The sequence below is a fragment of the Acomys russatus genome, chromosome 30, assembly GCF_903995435.1.
Source record: "Acomys russatus chromosome 30, mAcoRus1.1, whole genome shotgun sequence".
In the NCBI taxonomy this organism is placed as follows: Eukaryota; Metazoa; Chordata; class Mammalia; order Rodentia; family Muridae; genus Acomys; species Acomys russatus.
The window spans coordinates 16,974,933-17,001,805 of record NC_067166.1 but is presented as its reverse complement, the minus strand read 5'-3'; the positions used below and the strand labels follow the sequence as shown (position 1 = coordinate 17,001,805).

General features: G+C 45.2%; 1 protein-coding gene across 1 annotated transcript in view; it reads left to right on the top strand.

Moving 5' to 3' along the window:
- Positions 1-26,873, top strand: part of Iqgap2 (IQ motif containing GTPase activating protein 2) — a 282,578-nt gene that overhangs the window by 37,067 nt on the left and 218,638 nt on the right. The window contains exon 2 of the mRNA XM_051172543.1: positions 14,703-14,802. Coding sequence (XP_051028500.1) covers positions 14,703-14,802 — 100 coding nt within the window. The remainder of the gene's footprint in view (positions 1-14,702; positions 14,803-26,873) is intronic.

Sequence of the window (26,873 nt, the reverse complement as noted above, 5' to 3'; positions counted from 1 at the left end):
AGTTAAACATTTGGGCAAGCAAAGTCTGGTTAATCACATGCTAGTTCATCGATAAACATTTGGACAGGCCAAGTCTGGTTAATCACATGCTAGTTAATCGATGTTTACCAGCACAGCTTGTACCAGAAGCTTTCTTCTGTGGTTCACTTAGCCTTTCCCAGGGCTGTGGGCTCCCCACCCCCACTCCATGCCCAGTGCTCCTTGCTTTGAAGGAGAAAGGCAAGTTGTAGGTAATGAGTTTATGATAAAAATGTAGGTAAAACAAAAAGGACTTTTGGTTTAGGTGCTAGTGATGATGAAGGGGGTTTGTTCAGTTTTGTCTATAACCTGAAAGGAACTTATACTGCAAGTGCTTTGTAAAACTCAAATGCAGAACAGGGCTTAAAGGGGACACAAAATGGGAAAAGCTGTGACCCGAGAGAGCTCTGGTTCTTTCTTGGCTCATATTTCTTCGTGGTGTGCTTCCTTACTCTGTGAACTCAGAGTACCAAGGGCTCAGGTGTGCAAGGGGGTTACGTCTTCAGGTTCTGAAGAGTCCTGTTGGTAGGCCAGGAGGGTATATGTATTGCATGTGTGTCCCTCTCTCTCTCCCTCTCTCCCTCCCCTTCCCCTCCCCCTCTTCTTCTCCCTCTCCCCCTCCCCCCTCTGTCTCTGCGTCTCTCTCTCTCTCTGTCTCTGTCTCTCTCACTGTGTGCCTGCACTAGTGCATGCACATGTGGAAGCCAGGTTTCTCTTCTGTTGCTCTCCATCCTACTTTTTTGAGGCAGGATCTCTCTCCCTGAACCTGGAGCTTCAGTTTCAAGTAGACTGGCCACACAGCCAGCTTCTGGAATCGTTTCTGCCTGCAGGACTGAGATTACAGGTGCACGTTGCCACCCCTGGCTTTGTTGCGCATGCTGGAGATGGACTCAGAGCCTTGCCTTTGCACAAGAACCACCCATGGCTCTGTTACAGAGATGTGCATGATTAAGTGGGGAGAGTTGACTGGGTTGAAAGAACTTGTAACAATGGAGGAAACTCTGCTGGGCCCTTGATTTTGAGATGTCGTTTGGTCTTCTTACTGTCACCTTGACATCTCACAGCTGTAGGCCTCACACATATTGGAAACAGCTGTAAAGTATCCTGGGTAGCTCCCTGCTCCTGCCCTGGGAAGCCGAGAGACTTTGGCGCGGGCTGGAAAGGTAGGGACTACCTTAGGAGTTTTTACTAAACCGGCTTTGAAACTGAGAAACAGTGCAGAAGACCGGAAATGAAGGAACAAAAGTGCATTCTGAAGCTTATTTACCATTTCTTGATTCCTTTTCTTTTCTTTCTCTCCTCTTCTCCCTCTTTCTTTTAAGACAAGATTCAACTAAGTATCCCAGGCTAGCCCTAAATGTGTGATCTTCCTGCCTCTTAAATCCCAACTGCTGCCACTACAGGTATGCACCCTCACACCCAACTAAACTTTAAGAACACGGTTTTGTCATTCCTGTTTCCATTTCTCCATATTCTCTCCTCCCTCCCTCCCCCCCCCCCTCTCTTTTTCTGGACATGCCTTGCTAGATAGCACTGGCTATACATAGCCCAGGCTGACCTTGAACTTCTGCCATTGTCTCCTGAGTGCTGGGATTATAGACCAGAGCCACCATACATGGCTTCCACGCATATTTTCCACTAAATTCCTTTCTCTTTCCTCCTTCAAGCCTGGCTTCGCTCTGCACTCATCAAGAAAACCCGCTCAGATTAATCCTGCAGCCGAGCAGTTTCTTGTTCCCCATTGGAACTCCTTTTCTTTGTGCTGTAATTCTTTTGTACTTTCCCCAAAGGGGCTGCCTAACTTTCCTCCGCTGTGAAATGTGCCCTCCCCTGCTGGATTAGAAGCCAGTCACTCCCAGCCTCTTCCCACCCCATTCCTTTCCTCTCCCCACTGAAGTGCTTTCTGACTACTTAGCCTCGAGGTAGGGACATCCATCGTCGCACACCAAAAGAAACACATTGTACCGCACCTACTGGCCTTAAGTATGAGGCGTTTGGAATGAATTTGAACACTCTGCGTCTCTGTAGTCCTCATCCAACTCTTTATACCTAGGAGACCATCAGTGGGAAGAAATGTCCACCCCTGCTTGGCTCCATAATTGTGGGTACTCGTCTGCTTTGCAAATGCTGGCAGGACTTGAACGTCTGAGGCCGAGACCATGACATAATTCTGAGATTGTATTCAAATCCTCAGAGAGACCCGTGGCTGGTACACAGAGAAAGCTTGAAGTTTCGCTGTCTTCTCTGGGCTGCAGTAGACACATGGTGACGGGGAATTTACATACAGTACTGAGGTTCAGTCCCCAGCCAAGGATGCAGCTGTGGCAGACCAGCACGTCTTGTATTCAAGGTGCTAGTATTCTGTGTGCTGTGTCCAGTTCTCTGAGGTTTGAGGAAGACTCAGGCTATCTGAAAACCTTTGTTTCTGCCTTCTGTTAACAAGAATCTTCATTTTTCCAGAACCTGGCACTAGCTACTTTCTGAGTACAGCCGTGTAGTGCCTGTTAGAATAAACCAAACTCAAAATGGTTGCAGGGTTGTTGCCCTAGTGTGGCAGTGTCCTTCCCATGAGCGAGCGCCTTCTGTGTCATCTGTACATTTCCCGAGCTGTTTACACAGTCAAGGCTTGTATACGTTCCCTCGAGCCTGCAAACTGCACATGGGCCTCACACATTCTTACCGATTTAACTCCCCTCACCAGCCGGTCCATTTCCTCCTCCGGCCCCCTGTGATTATGACTGAAAGCTACAATTCCCCGTAGCACCAGAAATACAAAGGATATTGAAAAGTAAACAAAAACCCCTGAAGAGGTTTTGAACACAAGCCAGCTTTGCAGTCAGCTAGCCTTAAGCAAAATACCTAAGCCATCTTTGTCCTTACCTATCTGTCAGAAGCCTAGTCTTATCATGTGAGCGCAAGGGTAGTGTAGCACTTTATAAACGCATGACCCCATGGAAATAAAGAACTTGCCATATTAGGCCCAAGGCCTGCTGTTTGAGCCTGGCCCTGTCTGCCTTGTGTTATGATTTCTCATAAGCCCATCTCCTGAAAACCCTACAGTGTGTGCTGACTGGCGCTGCTTTTCATGGCTTCCTTGAGAACTCTCCCACGCTGCATTGGTCCAGGATATAGTCATGTTGAAATGTATGTTTGCCCCACGACTGTTTGTCAACACATTCCTATTTGCACAGTATGGTCCATTTGAGGGCTGGATTTTTTGGCAATCTTTTAGGAGTCGGCTGTCCTAGATTAGGTGCTAATTCAGTCACTAACAAGTAGCATATGTGTGCGTTAATAGAGCCCTTCTGTGTCCCGCAGTCTCCAAACTGCCTGTTAGACTCAAGTTCCCTGTCCAAATGAAGTTTCTGTGCTCAGTTGGCTTCTTAGTGTATCCTTAGAGCAGTGCGATGCATCAGTATTCCTTCATTATGCAAGCTTGTCTCTATGCAGATTGGCACACTGGGTGACTTCCTGGTGCCCAGCCTTGTGCTGTTCCCTCCTCCACCATCGGAAGTCACAAAATGAATTGGCTGTTGTTTGTTGGCTTTCTCCTCTTCCCCCCCCCCCCCGCCCTGCCCCTCCCTACCCCGCCCCCATACCTGCCTTAGCACCCTTCTTCATTCTGTGACCCTCCTCTTGCCCACTCATAGCTCACAATGTTTTCCTTTCCTCTGGAATTTAAACTCCTAGGGTTCCCTGTTGCGCGGGCTTGCCTAAGCCTTTTCTGGAGTCTCCAGATTGGGCCCGCCTCCATTGATGCCACTCGCTTGCCCCTCCCCCACCTGCTTTCTCGCGTAGGCTTACCACACTAGCCCATCTCTCTCTGGCAGTTGGGTCTTCTAATAGAACACTGAAAGAACAACCCAGTGTTAGTCATCTTCTGCTCATGTCCTCCATGCTGCCCAGAACTTCCGTCGTTGCCTTTCTTTACACAGTAAGCAGGCAGATTATTCACTGTACGTTCTAAGTGACGGCAGCCTTTTTTCTGGATGGTCGGATGGATCAGTTAGGTGTGAGTAAGCCGTCTTTCGGACCACACCTGTCATGAGGGCTTTATTCTCATCTTATTTTTTCACAGCTGAACATTTTAACAATTGATTTTTTTTCTTTCTATTGTTGACACCTTAAAGGACTATATGCCATTAGTAAAGAGTTTTTGAACAATGTATAAAAGTTATATATATATATATCACAATCTTAGAGTGCCTTCTTGGAAACATTCTACTTATATTTTGGCATTTCCTTATTAGCTTTTAGCTTAATTACAGTCCATGTAATATTATGTACTTGTAATTAAAATATATAGACTATATATTCAGTATGTGTACAGATGTGTGTAACTAAGCACGACTGTGTGCGTGTTTAACCTCTAAATGCTGTCTTTGTTGCTTTGTTACTTTGCCATAACAAACACCATGACCACAGCAACTTACAAAGAAAATGTTTAAGCCTGGTGTGGCGGTGCACACCTATAATCCCAGCACTCTAGGAGGCAGAGGCAGGCAGATCTCTGTGAGTTCAAGGCCAGCCTGGTCTACAAAGCGAGTCCAGGACAGCCAGAGAAACCCTGTCTTGAGAAACAAACAAAACAAAGCCCCACCCCCAGAAAAACAAAGAAAAATGTTAATTTGGGGCTCCTGGTTGCAGAGGGCTGGGATCCATGACCATCGTGTGGCAGGTGCCCTGGCTGCAGGAAGGCATGGTGCTGGGGCAGTAGCTGTGAGAGCACATGCAGATCCACAGAAGAAAGCAGAGATAGTTCAATGGGAGCCTCCAAGCCCCAGTGCCAGAGACACGCCTCCTCCAGCAAGGCCACACCTCCTAATCCTTCTCAAACAGTTCCACTAACTGGGGACCAAATATTCAAACCTGTAGGGGCCATTCTCATTCAAACCACCACAAGTGCATTGTTTGCAAATTATCTGGGAGGCAGACGTTAAAGCCGTCAAGTAAAGAGTACTGAACGTAATCATAGTTACTCTTGAAAAGTTAGCTGCTATAATAATCTGTTGCTAACTGCAAATCATTTCCCATTTATAAATTGTTTGTTTACTGACTGTTTATACAATCGTGTCACTATTAATTTGAAATACACATAATTTAAATTTAATGTTTATTTATTGGTCTATAATTTCTCATATATGTACTTTATGTCCCCTTGTTATCCACTTCATCCTAAGAACCTCTGTTTCACAAGGTCCTGCTCCTACTTCTTTTACTTGTGTGAGCTTGGATAAAAAGTTATTTACTTGAACCAAATCAAGTAACAGTGGCCACCCCACTGAGGACTATAGCTTCCCTTTCCCAGCAAGGGTTAACTGCCTGTATGCTCTTTAGGGAGAGGTGGAGCCCCTCCCCTATCTACGCTGGCACGTTGGTGGTCCACCCTTATGCAGACCTCATATGAGCAACAATTGCTGCTGTGGCATCATAAGTACAACAGCCCTGTCTTGTTTAGAAGTCGGCAGGTCACAGCGTTTTTCTCCATCCTCTGGTTCTTAGACTGTAGGTATGGTGGCACAAACCTTTAATCCTAGCACTTGGGAAGCAGAGGCAGGTGGATTATGGTGAGTTCAAGGCCATCCTAGTTGACATACTAAGACTCTGTCTCATATATATATATATATATATATATATATATATATATATATATATAAAAATAAATAAATGTATATGTGTGTGGGGTATGTGTGTATGTGTGTAGAGTATGTATGTGAGTGGTATGTGTATGTGTGTGAATATGTATGTATATATGTTTATGTGTGTGTGTGTATGCATGTGTGTGCAGAGTCTGTATGTGTGTGTATATGTATGCATGTGTGTATATATGTATGTGTGTATGTATGTATATATATATGTGATCCTTATAAAATGGCCTCATGAGTTAAAGTAGGTAGCATTATTCTTGTTTTACAGATGAGGAACTGAGTGTCCAACACTAATCCCTAACTGGGTGTGACACTCTGAAAGATACATTCAGTCCCCAAGTCACTACCCAGTTCTGCTGAGCCACACCCCATTTTGATCAGCTGATCATTGCTGAGTTAAGCAGATTTATTCCTTTGGAGAGAGATGGGCATGACATGGAGAAAGGTGCCTCAAAAATTTAAAAGTTACATGTTGACTCTTCTGCAGATGTATGGGTCATACGAATGACCTCGCTTTGTTGATGTGGCATGCCTTGTCTTGTCACAGTTCTTGCATTCCTGTTGTCTGACCTGAATCCTAAATATTATCCTGACTGTTTTCCTTTGTTGAACTATGCTTGAGGTTTTTGTATCTCTGAGAAATTCCCCTTTAATCTTACTTTTCAAAGACAGTATAGCACTAATTTTTTAGTTCCCATAGTATAGCACTAATTTTACATTGTCCATGGTTTCCTAGTGGGGACAATGAGTCACATACATCTGTCCGCTGTTTAGGAAGGCATCAGAAACTATCTGACAGGTGCCAGTGCTCCTTGCTGGGAGGCTGCAGCTTCTACAGGAGAATGGACAGCAGGGAACTTTGGGGTCAGGGCTGCCCTGGTTGAGCTCTCTCCTTGACTTCTTTATGCTCTTGAGTGCTCAGAGCCCACTGACCTCTCTTCAGTTTATTTCCAATCATGACACCAGAGAATGGGATTCCTACGTAAAGAGGAATGTAGAGACAAAGGGGTAACATGCCTGAAGCATTGACTCACTACGTGTTAATCATTTCTATGCTTTTTTTTTTTTTTATGTGTGCATAAGAAAAGACTAAATCCAGGATCTTGTCACCTACCCTGTGCTAGTGTGAAACCAGCTGTGCAGCCCAAGGTGGTCCCAAACTAAAATGCTCCTGGGAAGATAGAGACCATTGATATTTAACTTAGTAAGTTAGTGGTTCTAACATAGCCTTATTCTTATGGAGCATGAAGTTGAGTCGACCTTCTGACCTTTATTCATTATCTGTAGAGACCTGTAAGCATCATTTTAGGAGTAGACCTATGTAATTTGAGACCTTTTGCAGTGAACCTTTGCAAGCACGGGGCTCATACTGAGCAGAGTTGAGCCAAGTTCCTTCCCATTGTTTTGAAACAGTAGCAACAGATTTTTTTAAAAAAGATTTCTTTATTATTATGTATACAGTGCTCTGCATGCATGCACATCTGTAGGCCAGAAGAGGGCACCAGATCACATTTTAGATGGATTGGAGCCATCATGTGGTCGCTGGGAATTGAACTCAGGACCTTAGGAAGAGCAGTCAGTGGTCAGAGGTCAGAGAGATGACCTCTGAGTCATCTCTCCAGTAAGAGATTTGAAAATTACCCTCTGTCGTTGGAATTTCAGCTTTCACCTTGCTCCTGGAAACTTAAGACTTTCCTCTTCCCCACTGAGTGAGATGTGTGAGGAGTGTGGGTGATGAGGTGTGGAAAGGGGGCTGGCTAGATGCAGTACTCTCTGCGCCTTCCTGGCAGCGAGAGATGATTTGGTTCCTAAAGTATTTCTAGAAAATTACCATTATGTGAATAAAAATAAGTAATCCCAAATCTAGGAACCATTGACTTTACCTCTTCTCCCAAACGGAGCAAAATCCCAGGACTGCCTTTCTTGTTCCATGCACCCAATACCACCACAATCTGCCTTGGGTTTCTAAATTCTGGAAAAGTTAGATAGTCCTGTTTAAATTTACAGTGGACAGAGTGAATTTTCCTTTTGTCTGTGAGGGCAGCAATGAATTTCTGCTCTGAAGAGGTGTCTTTCGGACCCGAGTGATCAAGTGTAATGTTTACTTTAAATGTTGGACCGTTTTTTACATGAGTGGAATCTCAAGAACCCTCCCTTCCTCTCTCGGTGTGTTTCTCTGTTTCTGCCCCCCCCCCCCCCCGTGTGTGTGTGTGTGTGTGTGTGTGTGTGTGTGTGTGTGTGTCTGTGTGTGTCTGTGTGTGTGTGTCTGTGTGTGTGTGATTTAATGACAAGGTCTTCCTGGGTACCCCAGGCCAACCTTGGGCTCCTTGTGTGGCTCATGATCTTCCTGTCTCAGCTCCAAGCTGCTGGGACTACAGGCATGCGCTACCATTACACCTGGCTCCTCTGTGGCTCTTGTACAGTGTAAGCATATTTACAGAAAAGGCTCAATCATTTCCCTGAGGCCTGAACAATTTCCTATTCTATTTTCCTGTTGAGACGTGACATAGATGTTTCTTAGTACCTCTGGATCCCAGTGACACCACAATGAGAAGGGATTGTGACACTTGTTGGCAACCCTTTGTAATGGTAGCTTACCCTCGTTGCCTGGTCTTACCCCATCTCAGAAATTCTCGCCATGCTAAATTTGAAGACTTGGCAGTTCTTCGTATTAAAATATGGGTCTAGAATGTTTTACAGCTTTGCCTAACCTGAATGGCCCTAGGTTGTATGTTGACTTTCAGCTTTGGTAAGATCTTAGAAATTTGTGATGGGGGAGAAAGTCCAGGAATGGTGTGGAAAGGCAGGTTTCAAATAATGTTCACATTCCCTCAGCAGATGGCAAAGATGACTGCACTTTCTCTGGGTGGCAGGGGAAGTGGGAGAACCTTAATTAAGCCTGTGCCTTCAAGTCCAAGCAGCTCTCACTGAGCTTGTTGTTTCCTTGGCCCTTGATAGAGAGATAGGGCTGGCAGCTGTAAGCCCAACACCTCTGTGACTTATCAGCCTCCCGGGTTCCAAACACCTGGGGTGGGTACCCGCGAGATTGCCCTACACTCTAATAAGTCAGAGTGTCTGAGATGGGGTTGCTTACAACTTCAAACTCGGGCTTGTCCATTTTTTCAAAAGGAAATCCAGTTTAGGGGAGTTTGGTCATGAGGTCCTTTAGAGTTTAAGGAGCCACGGAAGGCTTTGGGCAGCTGGCATGAAACCAGAAGTTTCCGTAGGTCACCTTACCTTAATGTGTCCTCGGTTTTACAATCTTAGTCTTTTGGTTCTGTTATCTCCCCCCCCCCCCCATCCTCTTATGGATGCGCGCCCTCTCCTAGTGTCTTCCTTGGGTATCCGTGCATGCTGCCCCTGTGAACAGTCCTTAAGCTCTGACACTGGGGTCATAATCACTTAGGTATTCTCTTTAAGGCAATACAGTTCCCAAGCCATAGAATATGGTTCCACACCCAACTGAATTACATACCTGAGGATATTTAGGATTTTTTTTTGTAGAGAACTTGAGTCACACAGAATAACAATGTGTACTTAAAATACTAAATGGTGGGTGTATTTCTCGGAATTGATTATTCCTATCACACTTCTAATCTGCTTTTCCTTAAAGGAACACACCCTATGCAATACCATTTTTATGAAGCCAGCCATGGTTGTGGTCACTCTTGCCAATCCTCCCTTGAGTATATTTCCCAAACCCAAGCACCCTGTCATGAGGCCAAATCTCAATTGCGTAACAGTAATAAAAATTCCAGAGGCGACCCTGTGAGTCATACTTTGTGTCCGTACCCGCTGGCACCAAGCAGCCACTCAAATATTTGCGAACAGATGAATGGATTGGACACGAGGATATGGTGGCCTTGGTATCTGTATGACGGGGGCAGGTAGTGGGTAGGGGCAGTTCAACAGTGGCCACACCTTAGCAAAGGGTAGGTCTTGGGCTAGTTTTACGTTGGATTGTGTGGGTGTTCTTGGCACTGGGTTCAGATTCCCTTCCCTTCCTTACACTTCTATTTCCACATCTTGTCGCCCAGCTCTTTTTTTTTGCTCTGCTGCTTATGTGTCTGCATAAGCTCACTCAGGTGATTGCCATAGCATGTAACTGTTTCTGTCTCTTAGCCAGGATCAGCTGGTTTTGCAATTTTGTTCTCATTAGCAGCACCACTCTCTAACCAACTGAGCTAGCCAGCCAGTGGACATTAGTGGCATTTGCCACTTGTTAGTACTTGAGGAAGCTCTCCTGTACAAAGCCATGTTTTGTAGGGAGTCCAGGGCAGTGAATAAAGATGCACCCCTCAGAGGAAGCCATGGACAATCAAGTTGCTTTCAGAGGGAAAGGAACCCCAGAGCCACTTGAATGAATGATCTCTTGGGTTTCTTGGTGACACTGTTGGTTTGATGATGAGTTCAACAGTGGGCTGTAGTCCCAAAGTATGTCAATTCCAGCCCTGACTATGTCACTGACAGAATGTCAGTCCCTTCCCTCTCAATGACCTTGGCTTCTAATTTATAAATGATAGGGCCTATCTTTTAGCTGATTGTGAGAACCATACGCTAACATGTGAGCAAGTGCTCTGTAGGTTGTAAAGTCATGTCCACTGTGAATTATCAGCTTCATGATGGCTCTTTAAATGGCAGGGCTGTTACTCATGCCCAGAGCTCTTATCAGAAGTCTTTAAGTGAACTGTGAGCAAGGCAAAGGTCTTTGCAGCACCCTCTGGCGTCCAGAAGCATTCATCTGCTTGTGCTGTGAAGACTTTCTCAACCTCATAACCTTGGCTTGCCCTTGGGTGGTCGCCACCACAGCCTCTCCACACTGAAGGAAGACAAGTAGGGTTGAAGTGTGTAGTGAGAGGGGCAGTGGGCCAGGTATGTGGAAGGTTGGAAGGAAGAGACTCCCATATGGGGGTGCCCTGAGGGAGAGCATAATCTATCATTTGACTCAAGCACTTCTAATTAAACAGCAGTGGTGTGAAATCTATAGGATGGTCCTGTGTTTTGCACCGTAACTTCCTTTTCCTCACTGCAAATAGGCAAAAGTAAAATGAGTCCCTATAGATAGCATTCAGGACTTTTTGTTAGCCTTTCCTGATAAGAGATTAGGTACCAAATGTTTTTTTCAGAGAACATGCAGCTTTATTATGCAAAATATGCTGGAAACCATGGCATAAAATATGTCTACTGTGAGTTTATTATTAAGGTATAGGCAGTTTGAAGATGCAGAGACAGCTCAGCAGTTGAGAGCACTGACCACTCTTCCAGAGGACCCAGGCTCGGCTCCCAACACTCCCGTGGTGGCTCACAGCTACATATAACTGCAGTGTCTGAGGCTGGAAGGTCGCAGGATGTTTCCGCTGCTTCTAGATGGATGGGTGAGGCTGGAGAGTTTTTCCTTTTGAGTTGGACCCTAGTGCTCACCCACACCTTAGAGATTGTTTGAGATGGATGCCCCCTAGGAATTTTTATTTGCTTTTTTCAGGCTTGAGAGTGTCTGAAGGTACCATAAAGTGAAAATATCCTTTCAGCAATAGTCAGCACTCTTCCCTAAAGAGATGGGGCTGAAGAGATGGCTCAGAGGTTAAGAGCACTGGCTGCTCTTCCAGAGGCCCCGAGTTCAATTCCCAGCAACCACATGGTGGCTCACAACCATCTATAAAGAGATCTGGTGCCCTTTTCTGTCATGCAGGCACACATGTAGGCAGAACATTGTATACATAATTAAATCTTTATTTTTTTTTTAAATGAGAGCTTGGAAGTGATGGGTTATCCTAGGGTTAGCTGTTAGGAATAAGGGAGCTGAAGGTTAGACGATGGCGTGTGGGTATGCCCTATGGTTTGGATCTGGATGTCCCCTAAAACCACAAGTAATAGAAGGTTGTCCACTGTCTCGTGGTATTATCTGGAGGTGATGAAACCCAAGAGGCGAGTTTTAATGGGAAGAAGGTGAGTCATCTTGAGCGAGTTCCTGAACACAGTGTTGGAGCCCCATCTCCTTCCTCTTTGTCTCTTTGCTTTTCATCTCCCATGAACTAAACAGCCTTCACCTGCTATGGGCTCTCCCATGATGCATCATGCCACCAGACACCATAAGTAATGGGGCTAAGTGGCCATGGACTGAGACACCTGAAAGCCACTAGTCAAAATTGCCTTTCCTTCTTATAAGTTGATTACCTTCAGACATGTCGTTACAGTAACGGACAGTTGACTAACATAACATATCAGGTATAGTATGTTTGTGGTCAGGGGGGAACAGGTGATTAGAGCACTGTCTGTGTCGGGAGCCATGACAGATGTGAGGGAGATGAGAAAGTGACTCAGATCCCAGAACCCCCCGATTTGGAGAGGGAGACATGACATGAGGGGCCTCCCTGGTGAGTGCTGTGATAATGATGTGAATGTAAGTGTGGAAGAGAGTAATGGGCCCAGACCCTGGAATGCACAGGGGGCTTGTCACACACAGAGACGGGAGAATGGCTTCCCAGGAAGTGAGAAGGGGAGTAACAGAAGCCCGGGAAAGGAGTAGCGAGGTCCTGGAATGCAGTACTTACCTGGAGTTAAGCCATGTAGGCCCCATGTACCGAGGAGAGGAAAACTGTTCTAAAAAATTGTTCCACAGGAAATAGGGCACTGTAGAAAGTTCTGAAAGAGGTAAATGACATCATCAGGACCCCATTTTGGGAAGGTGATTCTGGTGACAGTAGTGGACTAGTGGTGGAGCAATGTGGCCTAGGGTGATTCGGGTGACAGCAGTGGAGCAGTGTGGCCTAGGGCCTGGACACATGCAGGGACAGTATAGAATCTAGGAGGCTGCTGGGCAGCATTTGTGCCTCCCTGGAATGAGAGGACGCTTCTAAAGTTCAGATCAGGAACTGGGCGTATAGACCAGAGGTGGACCTCTTGCACAAAGCCTCGGTTTTGATCTCCAGCACCATATTAGGCAACCAATCAAACAGAGGAGGTTGAGCTCATGGAGGAAAAAGATGCTTTGACAAACGTGAGCCTTTTGCTGTCCTTCCCTGGTATCATTGGTTGGGGATGAGGTCCTCAGTGGAAAATGGGGAAGGAGAGTAGGGAAAGAGATGGGCAAGGACGTGCAGAGTCCTGGCCCTCTGGGTACTACTTCTGTGATAATCTGGCCTCAGTCACCCATCTCCTCTCATTCTTCTCTCCTCTTCTGCATCCCTTTCTTATCTACCCACACCTTTCCCAAGTTCTTGTGTACTTTATTCCATTCTGCCCCACTGTTTTTGCCCTTGAATTTCTCTTGGCTTGTTCAAAGGACATTTCAGCCTCTGTTCTGTTAAGTGAGCAAACCACCTGACTCATAGAATCACAGAGTATACGTGAAACAAAATGCAGGCAACGCATCCCCTAAGACCGTGAAGCAAAGATGGTGCTCAGTAAATAAATATCTACTACATGTTTCTGTGTTTATGGCACATACTGCCAAACTTACACTATTTCAAATTTAATCTCCCTTCCTTTGAGTCCCCTGAGGGCTCAGTATTAATTTTATATCTTAAGCACTTAGCATTGTACACACTGTAGTAAAAATCAAATGTTGGTGTGGTGTGGTTTATAATTAACTATAACCAGCATACAGGAGCAAGACTTGTGGAGCAAGACTTGTGGAGCAAGACTTTAAGGCCAGTCGGAGCTGCGTCGTGAGGCCTTGACTCAGAAGGAAGAATAATTCGTATTTTCACGTTAGTTCTGTGATTGACTCTTCATTGGGCAGGAATTAGCCTGGCCATCTTAGAGTCCAAGGTATTCTTCAGTCCTGCCATTTCTGCTGGTGGCTAGCAACACTGCCCTGGTCTGAACAGCTGTGGGATTGGCGTAGTCAGGATTAGGGTGATGAGGAATGACGCTGCTGCACAGAGAGAGAAAAACTGGGGTCAGGTGGACCGTGGGCTCTGATAGAGATGCACCAGCAGCCCCCAAAACAGAGATCCATTTACTATACACTGCTGAACAAGGAAATGGGTTAGGGGGCTCTCTGTAGGGAGCAGCCTCACACTGAGGTCATCCAGGAGAGAGAAGCTGAAGTTGATATTTTCTGTACACACCACGAATATCTATATTCCACCAGGGGAAGGCCTTGCTGTACTCTTAGATCTGAGGCATTGGGGTCCTTGACATGGCCGTGCTCCCGTGACACACACACACACACACACACACACACACACACACACACACACAGAGAGAAACACACAAGCACACCCATACACACACATACAGGCACACACAGAATTAAAAATTATAAAAACAAATCTTTAAAAAAGCAAATAAAATCATTATTATTATAAAATGCCAAGGGGTTTCTTATAGAAATGTATTTACTTTTGTGTGTGTGTGTGTGTGTGTGTGTGTGTGTGTGTGTGTGTGTGTGTGTGCGCGCGCACGTGCGCGCGCGCGCAGACCGTGTATATGAATGAGAGTGCTCAAGGAGGCCAGAAGAGGCTGTCAGAGCTCTTAGAAGTGGGATTACAGGCGGTTGTGAGCCACCTGCAGGTCTGGGAACCAAACCCGAGTCCTCCACAAGTGCAGCAAGTGCCGTTAACCAGAGCCATCTCTTCAGCTCCTTGGTGTTTTGTTGTTGTTGTTCTTTTGTTTTGTTTTAACTTAAATTTATTTTCATTTTGTGTGTGTGTGTGTGTGTGTGTGTGTGTGTGTGTACATGTACGTGCATGGCATGTGAAATGAAGGCAGAAGTGAGAAGAATGTGGACCAGCTGAGGGAAGGGGGAGGGATGCGGGTGGTGCTGATGCGTATGCGCAGTTACAATGACATATGTGTCATAATGAAACCCATTTTTGGTATGCTATCTATAAAATTAAATCTTCCACAACTGAAGACATAAAACACGACTTAAGCTAGCACTTGTCGCCTGCAAATGAAATGGAGAACAGTTATGCTCTCCTAAGTAAGGAATATTTATTGACAGGACCACCAAGTAGACGTCTTAATTTGCTGTGCTATTAACATGCATAAAGCATTGTTAAGTAACGAATGATTCTCCTGCATTTCCAGCGATTGTGGATGATGAAAGGCTGTCTGCAGAGGAGATGGATGAGAGGAGGCGGCAGAACATCGCCTATGAATATTTGTGTCACCTGGAGGAAGCCAAGAGGTAAGATCCAGGTTTAGTCTGTCTGTGTCCCCGTTCTTGGAACTAAGCCTTGGGGTAAGACTGTGGGATTTGATGACTTGGAAGGTTCCAGAATGGTCCAACAGCTCCAAAGTATTATCAGGGTTGTGGATGGCCAGGGAGACACTCTTACCCGTCCCCTGTAATTTAGATTAGTCACACCTGCTGTGCCAGCTCAGCATGCTGGGACTGGCTTCATTCATCAGCCTTTGATCACAGCTGGATGGGTACCACACTCACCTGTGCATATGCAGACAGTAACAATGGTCTTGTTGGTGGCAAGCCATGGTCATGGAGAACTGAGAGAAGCCAGCCAATGTCAAGGGGCCCCGGGAGGCAAGTCTTCCTTTTCGCTTCCTCAGAGCCTCCCAGGAAACTACAGGACGAATTTGATTATTCCAGAGTCTGCATCTCACTGGCTTGGCTACAGGGCAGCAACAATTTAAACTTAAACCCAACTTCTTTTCCCCAAGAGTGTCCTCAGGTCTTTTACTCATCTCCTGCCCATGATGATAAATTGTTCAGTAAAACAATGGCCTGTGTGACTGAAGTCCACAGATCACTAAACTGTGGGGCAGTTTATGACTGCAATCTCCTTAACGAGTGGGTGTGTGGCCACTTGGGTATGTTGTCTGTCAAATCACATCCACTCTTCTAGACTCTTTGGCTTCAGTAAATGCTGGTTAGGTTCTGCTAGGAGAAAGTGAAGATAAAGAGGCCAAAGGGCAAATGCCCCTTTATCTGAGGGATCGGGAGGACTCTGCCCTTGGCTGAGCGCAGTGCTACTAGTTTGCATTTGATATGCTGCTTTGTGAGACAGATGAGCTAGGCGGCCTCTTAATCTACAGAGCCAATAAACCAACACTCAGTGAGGTGCTCATGGATGTTAATTACGAGCTAGAAGGAAGAGGTGTTTACTCAGTATGTTATAAAATACTAATCTGTGGTCTAATTTGTCATTACTATTGCTTTGTGTGTGTGGTGGGAGGTTGTGGTGGTGTTTCACCTTTTAACAGTTCTACTAATCAACTTTTAAGAATTATTTAAGATGCCTGCAAAGTCTACATTTATGTCAGAGGAACCCTTGCCAGTGTAAAATTTATTGAACGCACAGCCTTAGTCAAATTCTTGCTTAAAAAAATAAGATAAAAGACAAGATTCCTAGACGCCCAAATAGGATGTACACCCCAGGACAAAGTCCATGTCTTAGTGAGAGGACTTTACTTTTCTTTGCTGAAATATGTTCCACACCCCAGGTGTGTACTTTATGGTTTTTTCATATGTAGGAAAGAGCATCATGGGGGAGAGGGGTGTGACCCAGAATTGGTAGAGCAGATTTCCTGCTCCCAGCTCGCTCTGTGGAACTATGGGCAGGTTGTGTAACCCCTCAGAGAATTCCCACTTTGCTCTGTGAGTTGCATGGGAAAGACACCTTCCAACTGTCTTGCCCTCTTTCTGTTTTTTATTTTCCTAAAATCATTGAAAAGGGGAAATTATTCTGTGTATGCTGGTACAGGCCAGACATCTGGTACCGTGGCCGTTGCAGAAGCATAGCTTTCTCTTCAGTGTGTCAAAGTGGCAAAAATGAGCCTTTACAACGTGTTATCCTGTCCGCTGTTCCTGGAATTCATTAGCAAATATTTTTTCCCCTTTGTCATAAAGATAATCCCGGATTCTATGAGGAAAACTTCTTTAGAAATAGTGTCTTTGAAATGGTAGACTAGGAATAGAAAGCTTTCAGAGCTGGGGAGATGGCTCAGCATCTCTTGCCACACTTGTATGAGCACTTGAGCTCAAATCCCAGTATCCAACGCTGGGCATAGTCCACCCCTACAGTGAGAGGGGAGACAGAGCTAAAAGAATCATGGAAGCTCTCAGGCCAACTAGCCTGGCATGCTCAGTGGTAAACAGCACAAAACCCTGCCTCAAAGAAGGTGAGGACCAGCAGGCAAGGTTGCCCTCTGTCCCCTGCGCTTGTGTTATGGCACCGGGATGCTCACAGTCACAGGAAAACATACACACATACATACTTACATGTACACATGAGTTATTAAATTAGTCTATAGACTCAGTGGATCCCTAGCTAAGTTCCAGCTCCTTTTTGTTTTTGTTTTTTGCTGGTTTATTTGTTGTTGTTTCCTGTCAGGAAGTTCCATAAAGAAAGCTCAGGGGCTAGAGAGAGATGCTTAATGGTCCACAACAGTTGCTCCTTCACAGGGCTCGGGTTCTGTTTGCAGCACCCACACAGTGGGCAACAACCATCTGTAACTCCAGTTCAGGGGGATCCAATTCCTTCTTCTGGCCCTGATGGGTACCAGGCATGTTCATGGTGCACAGACATATGTGTAGCCAAAACATACATATAAAATTAAACTTAAAAAAAAGTACAAAGACAGTCTGTCTGATTAAGGACTTGCGGTGTAAAAAGTTAAGAGCCTAATTTTAAAATGGACAGAGGTCAGCTGGATGTGGTGGCATACACCTTTCATCTTTGTTCGTGGGAGTCAGAGGTAAGCTGATCTCTATGAGTTCAAGGCCAGCCTGGTCTATGTAAGAGAGTTCTAGGCCAGCTGGGACTGCACAGTATAATCCTTTCTCAAGACAAACAAAGCTTGCTAGTTTAAAAATGGACAAACCTTAGGAACAGACTTCTCTAAAACAGATAAGCAGATGACCAGTAAAAACATGGTAAGATATTCCACATTGGTTACCAGGGAACCACAAATCAAAACAATGAACTATCACTTCATGCTACGAGCTGGGACACAAATGACAAGGTATAACAAATGTCACCAAAGGCATGCAGAATTTGGAGCTTTGTGTCTTGTTGGTTGGATTGTAAATTGGGGCTGCTACTTTACAGTGTTCTGGCAGATGTCTGCACAATGAAATAAAGTCAATATAAAATATAAAAAGTCCATATGAAATAGGATGCATGGATTCATGTTATAATATTTATGAATATAAAGAATATTAGAATAGACAAATCTATAGAAGGGGCTGCTGTTACGGCTTGGTGGGAGGTGAGAGGGGTGGTGAGTAACTGATGATGGAGCTGGGATTTCTGTTGAGAATGATTAAAAAATGGTTTAAAATTGATTGTAGTGTTAAGGCAGAACTTTAAAAAGTGCTGAATTACAGAACTTTCATAGGATGAATTCTATGGTATGTTAGTTATCATTATAAAAGTGATTGAAGTTCATTTAGGCAGGCTGCCTTGAAGAGGGTCCTCAGCGACTCTCAGAAAGCAGATGAGCTGATTCTTAGCAGGTATTTTCCATCCCATCATAGCCTGAGTGGGTGCCTGGGGTCTGGGTTTCTTATGAGGCTGCAGGCGTCTCAAGGCTCCCAATGGGGCACATCCATTTCCAGCTCCTTTAGTGCTGTTGGCAGGACTCAGTCCCTCACAGGCTTCTGGACCAAGGACCTCTGTTCCTATCTGCCAGTGAGTAGAGTCTTTTCTTCTCAGGTGCCAGCCACTGGGGCGCAGCCAGCAAGCATCTTCCACTAGAGTGAGCGTGTGAGAGAGCAAGAGGGAAGGCAGGACGGTCTCTAACCTAGTCTCAGAAGTGATGTCTTATCCTTTCTGGTTTTTCTTACTGATTAGAATCAAGTTGTAAAGCTAGAGCATGCTCAGAGTGAGCAGACTGCACAGGGCTGTGAATGCCAGGAGGAGACCTCTGGGGCCATCCTAGAAGCTACATTAGATGTCCTGTTTCCATTTTCTTTGCTGTTGACCTAAGAGTAGATACATTTAGCAGGGACGGGAGGGGATGTAGCCTTTTGTTACTGCAGATACCCAACCAGGAATTGGCCAATGTGCTACTAAGTACTATGTACTAAGTACTAAGTACTGTGGTACTAAGGTCATTGCCTTGGTTTTCTTTTTTTTTGGGGGGGGGGGTAGGGGGCAGGGCTATTGTTTTCAGTTTAGGAGATAGAGCCCAGGAACTCTGCCTTGTTACTCATGCGCTTTCCCACTGAGCCACATACTCCCAGCCCCTAGCGAGCTCACTCTGTCTTATAACTTAAGACTAAATGGACTTTTAAATTTTCTTTTTCAGATATCCTGCAAGCTGGCTTTATGCTGCTTTGTGGTATGAGTTTTGCTGACATAGGACTAGGCAGGCATGTGCTGCTCCTATGGGCTTTGAAAGGTTCTTGCCGATGCCAGAAATCCCACTGTTGGGAAAGTTACTCCTTTTGTTTAAAGAATTAGTACCGCTGAGTGCTTCTTACTAATGTATGTAAAAATGTATTTTTGAGTCATGAAAATGAGTACATTTTTAAAGAAAGCCAGTCCTTTGTTGGGGATGACTATAAAAAAAAAGAAACTTGAGTCTGAGGGTTCAGTTTGGGAGAACCATAGGCTGAGGTAGGAAATCCAACTGGGGCCATTATGAAGGTCAGAGAAGGTCAGGAGGCGAAATCTTGGCAAGTAACAGACAGGGAATTTAGACATTACAGTGAACCCGTCTGTAGTTATGAATGGGGCCACTATTGTGTCTCCCAAGGAAGGTCCCTGTGGTATCTTATTTCTTTTTTAAGGAAGGAAAATAGGCATACAAATTTTGCTATGCTTACTCTTTTCTGCCCTGAGTTTAAAAATAAGTAGTGGGGGGGTGGGGGGCCAGCTTCCCTGTGTGAACGGCTTGTTAAAAATGCTGACTTGATAGAGCCGGATGTGAGGGAAACTGTCCTCTGTATTGGCTAAGCCTGGGACAGGTTTTTGTTTTAAATGTGCCTTGGAAAGAAAACAAAACATGGGTGTGATTGCTGATCTAGCAGTGGGCTAGGAAATTGGCCTTGAAAAGAGACATGCTTCAAATGTTTAAGCACATAGAAGCCACAAGTGCGGTTTCAATGTACGATGAATAATTGTGCTTACTTAAAAAGAAAATGGTCATGCCTGGGAAATAATCTTCAGAATCTACTCAATTCCCCCTTCATGTTTGGGCCCCTTCGTCCTTAGCCTTAAGGACACTCTATCCTTGGATGTGCTTGCAAGCACAGCTAATTAAAAAAAAAAAGTGGAATTTGGAGGATAATACTTTGGTCTGCAGCTTATTAAGAGACCTGTTGCTCTATACAATATTTTAAGGAATTTCTTAATTGTATTTGCAGCCCATAAACAGCTTTCTTGTTTCAGTGGTAACTACACCCCCCCACCCCCCCCCCCCCACCCCCGCTTTGTCCTTATCTATCTATGACTTCCAATGTGTGAAGGGAAAGAGAATGTGTAACAAGGGTTATTCCTTGTAGCATCTGACTGGTGAACTAGAGAGGAGGGGAGTCACTCTTCAGTTGGGGACCTTCTCAGGTCTGGCTCCCAGGTGACAGGAGGGTCTGCTGTGAGGACTGGCCTGTTTGGAGCCGTTTTCCAACCAGTTTGCTTTGGCAGCCACATGTAGGAGGCTTCCACCCTTTTACCCAGGCCAAGGCTAGGTACATCCTAGCAGGAGGGGAAAGAAATAGTCTTCTAGAAGAAAGAATTCTGCTGGGGGTAACTTGAAAAAGAATGAGACATTGCAGTGGTGGCACACGCTTTTAATCCCAGCACTTGGGAAGCAGAGGCAGGTGGATCACTGTGAGTTGGAGGCCAGCCTCGTCTGTAGAGTTCCATCAAAGGCGATACAGAGAAAACCTGTCTCAAGGAAAAAAAGGAATGAGACCTGGTTTTAATGGGTTTCTTCACGGGACAAAAAGAGGCAGGATGCCAACCAGTCCTCCTGCCAGCCTGTAGTGCTTAGCTAGGGCAGAAGTGGAGATGTTGATGCTGAGACCTAGCTGGGGGGCGAGGGGAGGGGAGGTGACTGGGAGTAGGGGCGTGAATACTGCAAGTGCAGTTGAAAGAACGTCGATTAAGGATGTAAAGGAAGAAGTCATAGCAGGTGGCAGTGGACCAGGTGTGGGCAGCAGAGGACATTGGGAAATTGCATGCTTGACTGATTGGTGACTCGAAAGGGACCTCACTTTGTGGTCTCTATCAGCTAAGCCTGGCTGTGAGACACCTCTTTGGAAGGGTGTTTGTTTGTTTGTTTGTTTGTTTGTTTTTAGTCCACATGTTGGGTGTTGTAGCCATGGCTGAATGTTAGATAGGTGCCTGGCAGATATATTCACGTTAGTCATCTCAAGCCTGGGACAAGTTAAGCAACTGATATTTGACCCCAGTGTTTGTATTTGTTTCTCAGACTCTCGGAAGTTGGAGGCCTGGGAGGGGCTTGAAACTTTCCATGGTCTCAAGTGTACTTTACAAACAAAGGTGTCACACGAGTGACTACCCACCAGGCACCACGCTCTGAGCACTCACTGCACATGGTCTCAAGTCTCCCCTACCATCGTGGGGAGATGGGCCATCCTCACTTTATATGTGAAGAGGCCAAGTACCAGAAAAGACGTTAGTATTTATTTGTTCAATGTCACAGCCCACAAGCCTCCCCAAAAGCATTATAACTAGGTATATCTCAGACTGAATGCATTGAAACATAAAACAACACCTCACGCTTGCTTGCCTGCTTTTTTTTTTTTTTTTTTTTTTTTTTGAGACATGGTCTTGCTATATTGCCCAGGCTGACCTTGAGTTTCTGTGTAGCCCCAGCTGGCTTCTCACTTGCTATCCATTTGCCTGAGCCTCTACAGGATTGGGATTCCAGATATTCCTAGACATTCCTCGCTTCCACTACCTGCTTATGTTGTCTTTATTGTAAGTTCATACTGCTCTGGGATTTTAGCCTTCATAGGCTCCTGCATCCAGCTCCTGCTTGTTTCTTCTTGAATTTAGTGGGATTAATGTCATTGCCCTTTAAGGGCTGGTTCTGTCTGTCTGTCTGTCTGCCTGCCTGCCTGCCTGCCTGCCTGTCTGCCTGCCTGTCTCTCTCTCTCTCTCTCTCTCTCCTCCCTTCCTTCCTCCCTCCCTCTCCTCCTCTCTCTCTTCCTCCCTTTTTCTGTTATTTGTTTCTTTCTAGCCTAGCTCATGCTGCCCTTGACTTAGGACCTTCATTCCTCAGTGTCCCGAGTGCTGCCATGACACGCATGCGCCTTTGCTGCACTGGCTGCTTTGTTCTGAGTGGTTCTATCAGGATGCATTCATTTGGAGGGCCTTGCCTTGTATGCAGCTTTTCTTCTCCTTTCCTATCTCTTAGTTTTTAAAAGTTTTTTTTTCTAATAGGAATTTTCAGTTTTCTATACTAGACTTTCTCCCCCTCATTCAAGAAAGTTTTCATTCATTTCCATGGATGCTTAGGTCTGGCTTTCCCACTCAGTTTATCAGTCATCCTTTTGGTCCTGCCACTATTGTGACTGGTTTTTGTCGAGACATCAAAAGATATGAATAGCAAACACCACTGTAGTCTCTTCCTTCCTGTATGAACCAGATGCTGCCTCATGCTGTGATGCTGACAACTCATAAAACAATATCTTTATTCACGGTGCAGGCCCTGAGGGGAAGAGGCTGGGGCACGGGCTTTGTAGGATCCTGATTGCCACGGGCAGATTTCTTAGTCCTCCATCTCAGAGTGGCTGCAGAACGGCAAGTGGCCTTGATTTGCTTTCTCAGTAAAAGTAGCATGTTCCTCAAATGGGGAATCTAAGGTTCCAATTCCACATGCAGAACACCTAGATTTGGGCGTTCATGAGATACGCTGGGTTTAGTGGTAGCTTTGGGATGAGGAAAACTGTCTTCCTACTGTTTGGTAATGCTCTTTCACTCTGTGAGTCTCTCTGAGTCATATTGATCAGGAAAAAACGTAGCTCAACAGTGAAAATGGGTACTGAATTTATTTGATAACTTCCATTTAAGTTCTTAGTTTGACACTGAATTTTTATTATGGGGAGTTAGTTGCGTCTTTGTTTTTTGTTTGTTTATTTTTTTTGTATTTGTTTTGTTTGTTTTACAAACATAATCCGTTTAGGTTTTAGAACAAGAGTTTGGAAGTAGTTATTTCAAACTCTCCTCACTGAGTCTTGCCTGGGTTGGTTTAAGTATCCCTTGACTTTTGTTGTTGTTGTTGTTGTGTAATTTATAGTACATTCTTTTGACTTCCTTTGGTATTTTGCATAACATATGGTGAGGCAGCTACATTATTTGTGAGAAAGAAATTTAGGAGGCGATTCCCAACTTCAGTTATATCTGCATTAAGGTTACCTGCTTAGTAGACTGTCCAGATGGTGTGAAGACAGTTCGTAGGAGAGGCCCATGGCATGTGTGTACATATATATTTTGTTTATTTGTTTGTTTGTTTGTTTGTTTGAGACAGGGTTTCTCTGTGTAGCCTTGCCTATCCTGGGCTGACTATAGATCAGGCTGGCCTTAAACTGGGAGATTCACCTGCCTCTACCTCCTGAGTGCAGGGATTAAAGGTGTGCACCACCGCCCACCTAGGAATCTCTGTTTTACTAAGTTGCTCATATACATTTTGATGTCATCTGAAGTTTAAGAATCATGTTTTTTAGAGGGGAGATGGAAGCACCTTTAGCTGACGCTGCATCTAGCCTTTCTACCAGGCTTTGATGGACATAATCAAGGATTCCTCCTTACTGTGGGGTGGGAGGAGAGAGGCAGGGTACCAAGGGCTGCCCTGAAAGGTGATGCTGGTAATCAGGGATGGATCAAAAGCCAGAACAGTTTCGAGGAGCCAACTAAAGTTTTAAGTTTCCTTTGCAAAGCCAGTCGTCAGATTTGTGTAACTTTGTCTAACAATCTAAGGGGCAGTAAATGAGGTAGCCAGGCCTCGGGGTCACCATGCTGGTTCTGACAAAGGCCTGCAACACCAAGACCCTAAGGTGCTACTGTCAGCGTCACTGAAATTGGGCAGCCTTGAGGTCCCATCTAGCTACTGAGGCTAGTGAAGCCAGTGTGGGTAAGATGGGGCTGGGGTGCTGAGGACAAAAGGCAGGATTCCTAAGAACAAGGAAGGAGAGCTCAGTAAACAGAGGCTGTAGTCAGATCTGGAAGCCTGCCTTGCAAAGATGGGGTCCATGTCCTCCTCTTCCTCTTCCTCCTCCCCTGCTTCCTCCTCCTCTTCTCCCTTTTCTTCTCCTTCTTCTTCCATTTTTTTGAGACAGAGTTTCTCTGTGTGGCCTTGGCTGTCTTGGATTCACTTTGTAGACCAGGCTGGCCTCGAACTCACAGAGATCCACCTGCCTCTGCCCTCCTGAGTGCTAGGGTTACAGGAGTTCTGCCGCCACACCCGGCTTTCACAAGTAGGCCTGGAAGGAACATAGTTACTGTGGCAAGAAAGGAAAGCCCTGCAGCTCAGGCCATAACATGACAAGAGTAGGGTTGACAGTCACTAGTCAGTCAGTCCTGAGCAGAGGTACCGTGGTCTAGGAGGAATGTTGGAGAAGACAGTGGGGCCTGTACTTCAGTCCTGTCAGTCAAGGGATTTGGGGGATGGCTTCCTCTGAAGTAGAAGACTGGGCTTATGAAGGAGAAGCTAAATGCTTTAAGTAGGCAGAGCTAGTTTAAGCAACTGAAGGCAGCAGTTGTATTTTTTTGTACAGATCGGGTTACAGGGCCACTTGGGGAGGAGTTGGTGGATTTAGGCCTGAGTGAGGCAAACAACTGTATCTAGAAGAGGTGTGGGCCAGCTTTACTAAACTGGAGTTAAGTTAGAGGCTGGAACCAAACTCCCAAAAGGAGTTTAGTTGGGTGAATACAGGTCCAGTTCTAAGGTGCAAAAGGAGGTCTCCTTCTCAACAAACCGCTCCTGTAAAATGTAATGCTTCCTGCTCTGGAGGGAAGGGACCAGCATCTGTTGCTAACACTGTCTCAGGTCCCAGGTTTCCACCCAGCTTAGACGAAAAGCAGGAAGGATTCTGCTTCCTGTGACCTAAGGGGCCCACCAAATGCCTTGGCTTCAAATGTATAAGTAACTCATTAGCTGGGACACATACTTTTAATAAACAATTTGTAAGATGTCACAACCCAGAGTTACACATGTGTTTGTGTGCATGTGCACATACGCATGTGTGCAGAGGACAGAGGTCAATGCCGAGCATCCTCCCCAGTCACATGAAACTTGAGGGCCATACATATACCACAGTGATGTGGCATGCCTCTTCGGGGTATTGACTCTGGAGAACAGGGTGCCCTTCTCCAGTTCATATGGGCAATATGTCTCGCAGCCACTCGCTATGCACATTATGAAAGAAAGACTTTGAAGGACTTCTGAGCTGATAGAGTCCTGGTCTTTGGCCAACATCAGAGTGATCACAACCACTTTCAGCATGAAGTGTACAGACTTGAGGATGGATTAACACAGGCTAAGCAAGCTCGCATGATAAACTGGGTGAACTCAGCTATCTAGCAACTGAGTGAAAGGACGGAATCAATTTGTTTACATTGTATGGGATGTTTATGTTGGTTTTGGAAATGTGAGAAAAAAACAAACAAATAAAAACGAGTGGACAGAGTATGGTTTCCCTCTTCCTGTGGTTCCCCCAGGGTGGGCATCGTCAGGGAACAAAAGGAAAAAATGCACAGGCTCAGCCAAGGGCAAAAGGAAGAGAAGTGAAGAGATGGTTACATTGTCATCTGTACTAATGAGTATGGCTGTGGGGGTGGGGCTGGGCAGGGGAATCTGCAAAGACTTTATTAGCATGTGTGCATAAGAGGGTGATGAATCACAGCCTGGCCACATGATAGGTGAGAATGTCTTGTATGTCTCACGGGTGGATGGAGAGGCAGATGTTTTCCCAAAGGCGCTTTTCTTCTTCTTCTTCTTCTTCTTCTTCTTCTTCTTCTTCTTCTTCTTCTTCTTCTTCTTCTTCTTCTTCTTTCTTCCTCTTCTTCCTCTTCTTCTTCTCTTCTTTTCTTTTCTCTTCTTCTCTTCTTTTCTTTTCTCTTCTTCTTCTCTTCTTTTCTTTTCTCTTCTTCTTCTTCTTCTAGAATTGTTTTCTTTCTCCTTTTCTCCTCTTCTTCCCTCTCAGGTTTTCAGGATGATATTAATGAAGAAGTGATTTAAAGTCACATCTAGGCCAACAGGTACCTCTCTTGGCAGCAAACTTATGTTACTTTTGTCCTTCCAATAAAGAAGTTTGTGACAAACTGTGACAAAATCAATCATTTGTTCTTAGGCTTGGTGGAATAGGATAAGACATATTCATACCAGTTAATTTTATAAGGGTTGGTACCAGAGGAGAGAGAAGGGGGGTCAGTCCTGACCTAGGGAACAGATTTTAGTCGTGGGAGGAGCACAGCTCAGTTACCTACTCTACAGCTGCAGAAACAACAGAAAACGGGGTCATCAGAGCAGTGATGGGCAGATGAGGTGGTCATTGGCTCTGACTGCCAGGTGTGGAGCTCAGAGGCTGACAGGAGGTTCTTCTGTAGCAACCGATGGCGCCTGGGGCCTTTCTTTCTTGGGTCTCTCAATGGCTATCTGGTCTTGAGCAGAGCACCGATATGAAGTGGGTGAGAATGCATACCTGCCCCATGTATGTACATTGCAGCTTTATGGTGGGAAGCCGAGGCCAAGAATCATGCTCTGTGTTGGTGTACGTTGTAGAATGTGGAAAAAGGGAACAAAATGACTCTTAGGCACCATTGTTTGTTATAAAAACATTTTCAGTGGTAGGGACAGCCATGAATCAGGCATCCCGGCTTAATTACAGTCAAAGAATGCGCTCCTTCAGCTGCTTTTTTATTGGTGCAGTTTGCACATTTACTTCTGTCCAGCACAAATATGGGCGGAGGGGGTTGATGAAGGGGAGGATAAGAATGTTGGAACATACTAGAAGTACACTCTTCCTTCTATAAATCGTGTGTTTTGACACTAGGTACAGGACTCTCAGTTACAGCACCGAGAGAGAAGGAAGTAATCATTTAAACATGGAAACCCATATGCCTGGTTAATTATGTCTTTTCTTGGTAAATGAAATTTACCATCAAGGAAATTCTCAGACCAAGTAAGAGCCAATTCGGCTCATGATATAGTTCTCGTTGTAAAGACTATCAGGAAGGAACATGAGGCAGTTGAAGAGCAGAGCTGGACACTAGTCCCAGCTGTAACAGGTAACCGGGGCAGCAGGTCAAATGGACTATCTGGAGTCAG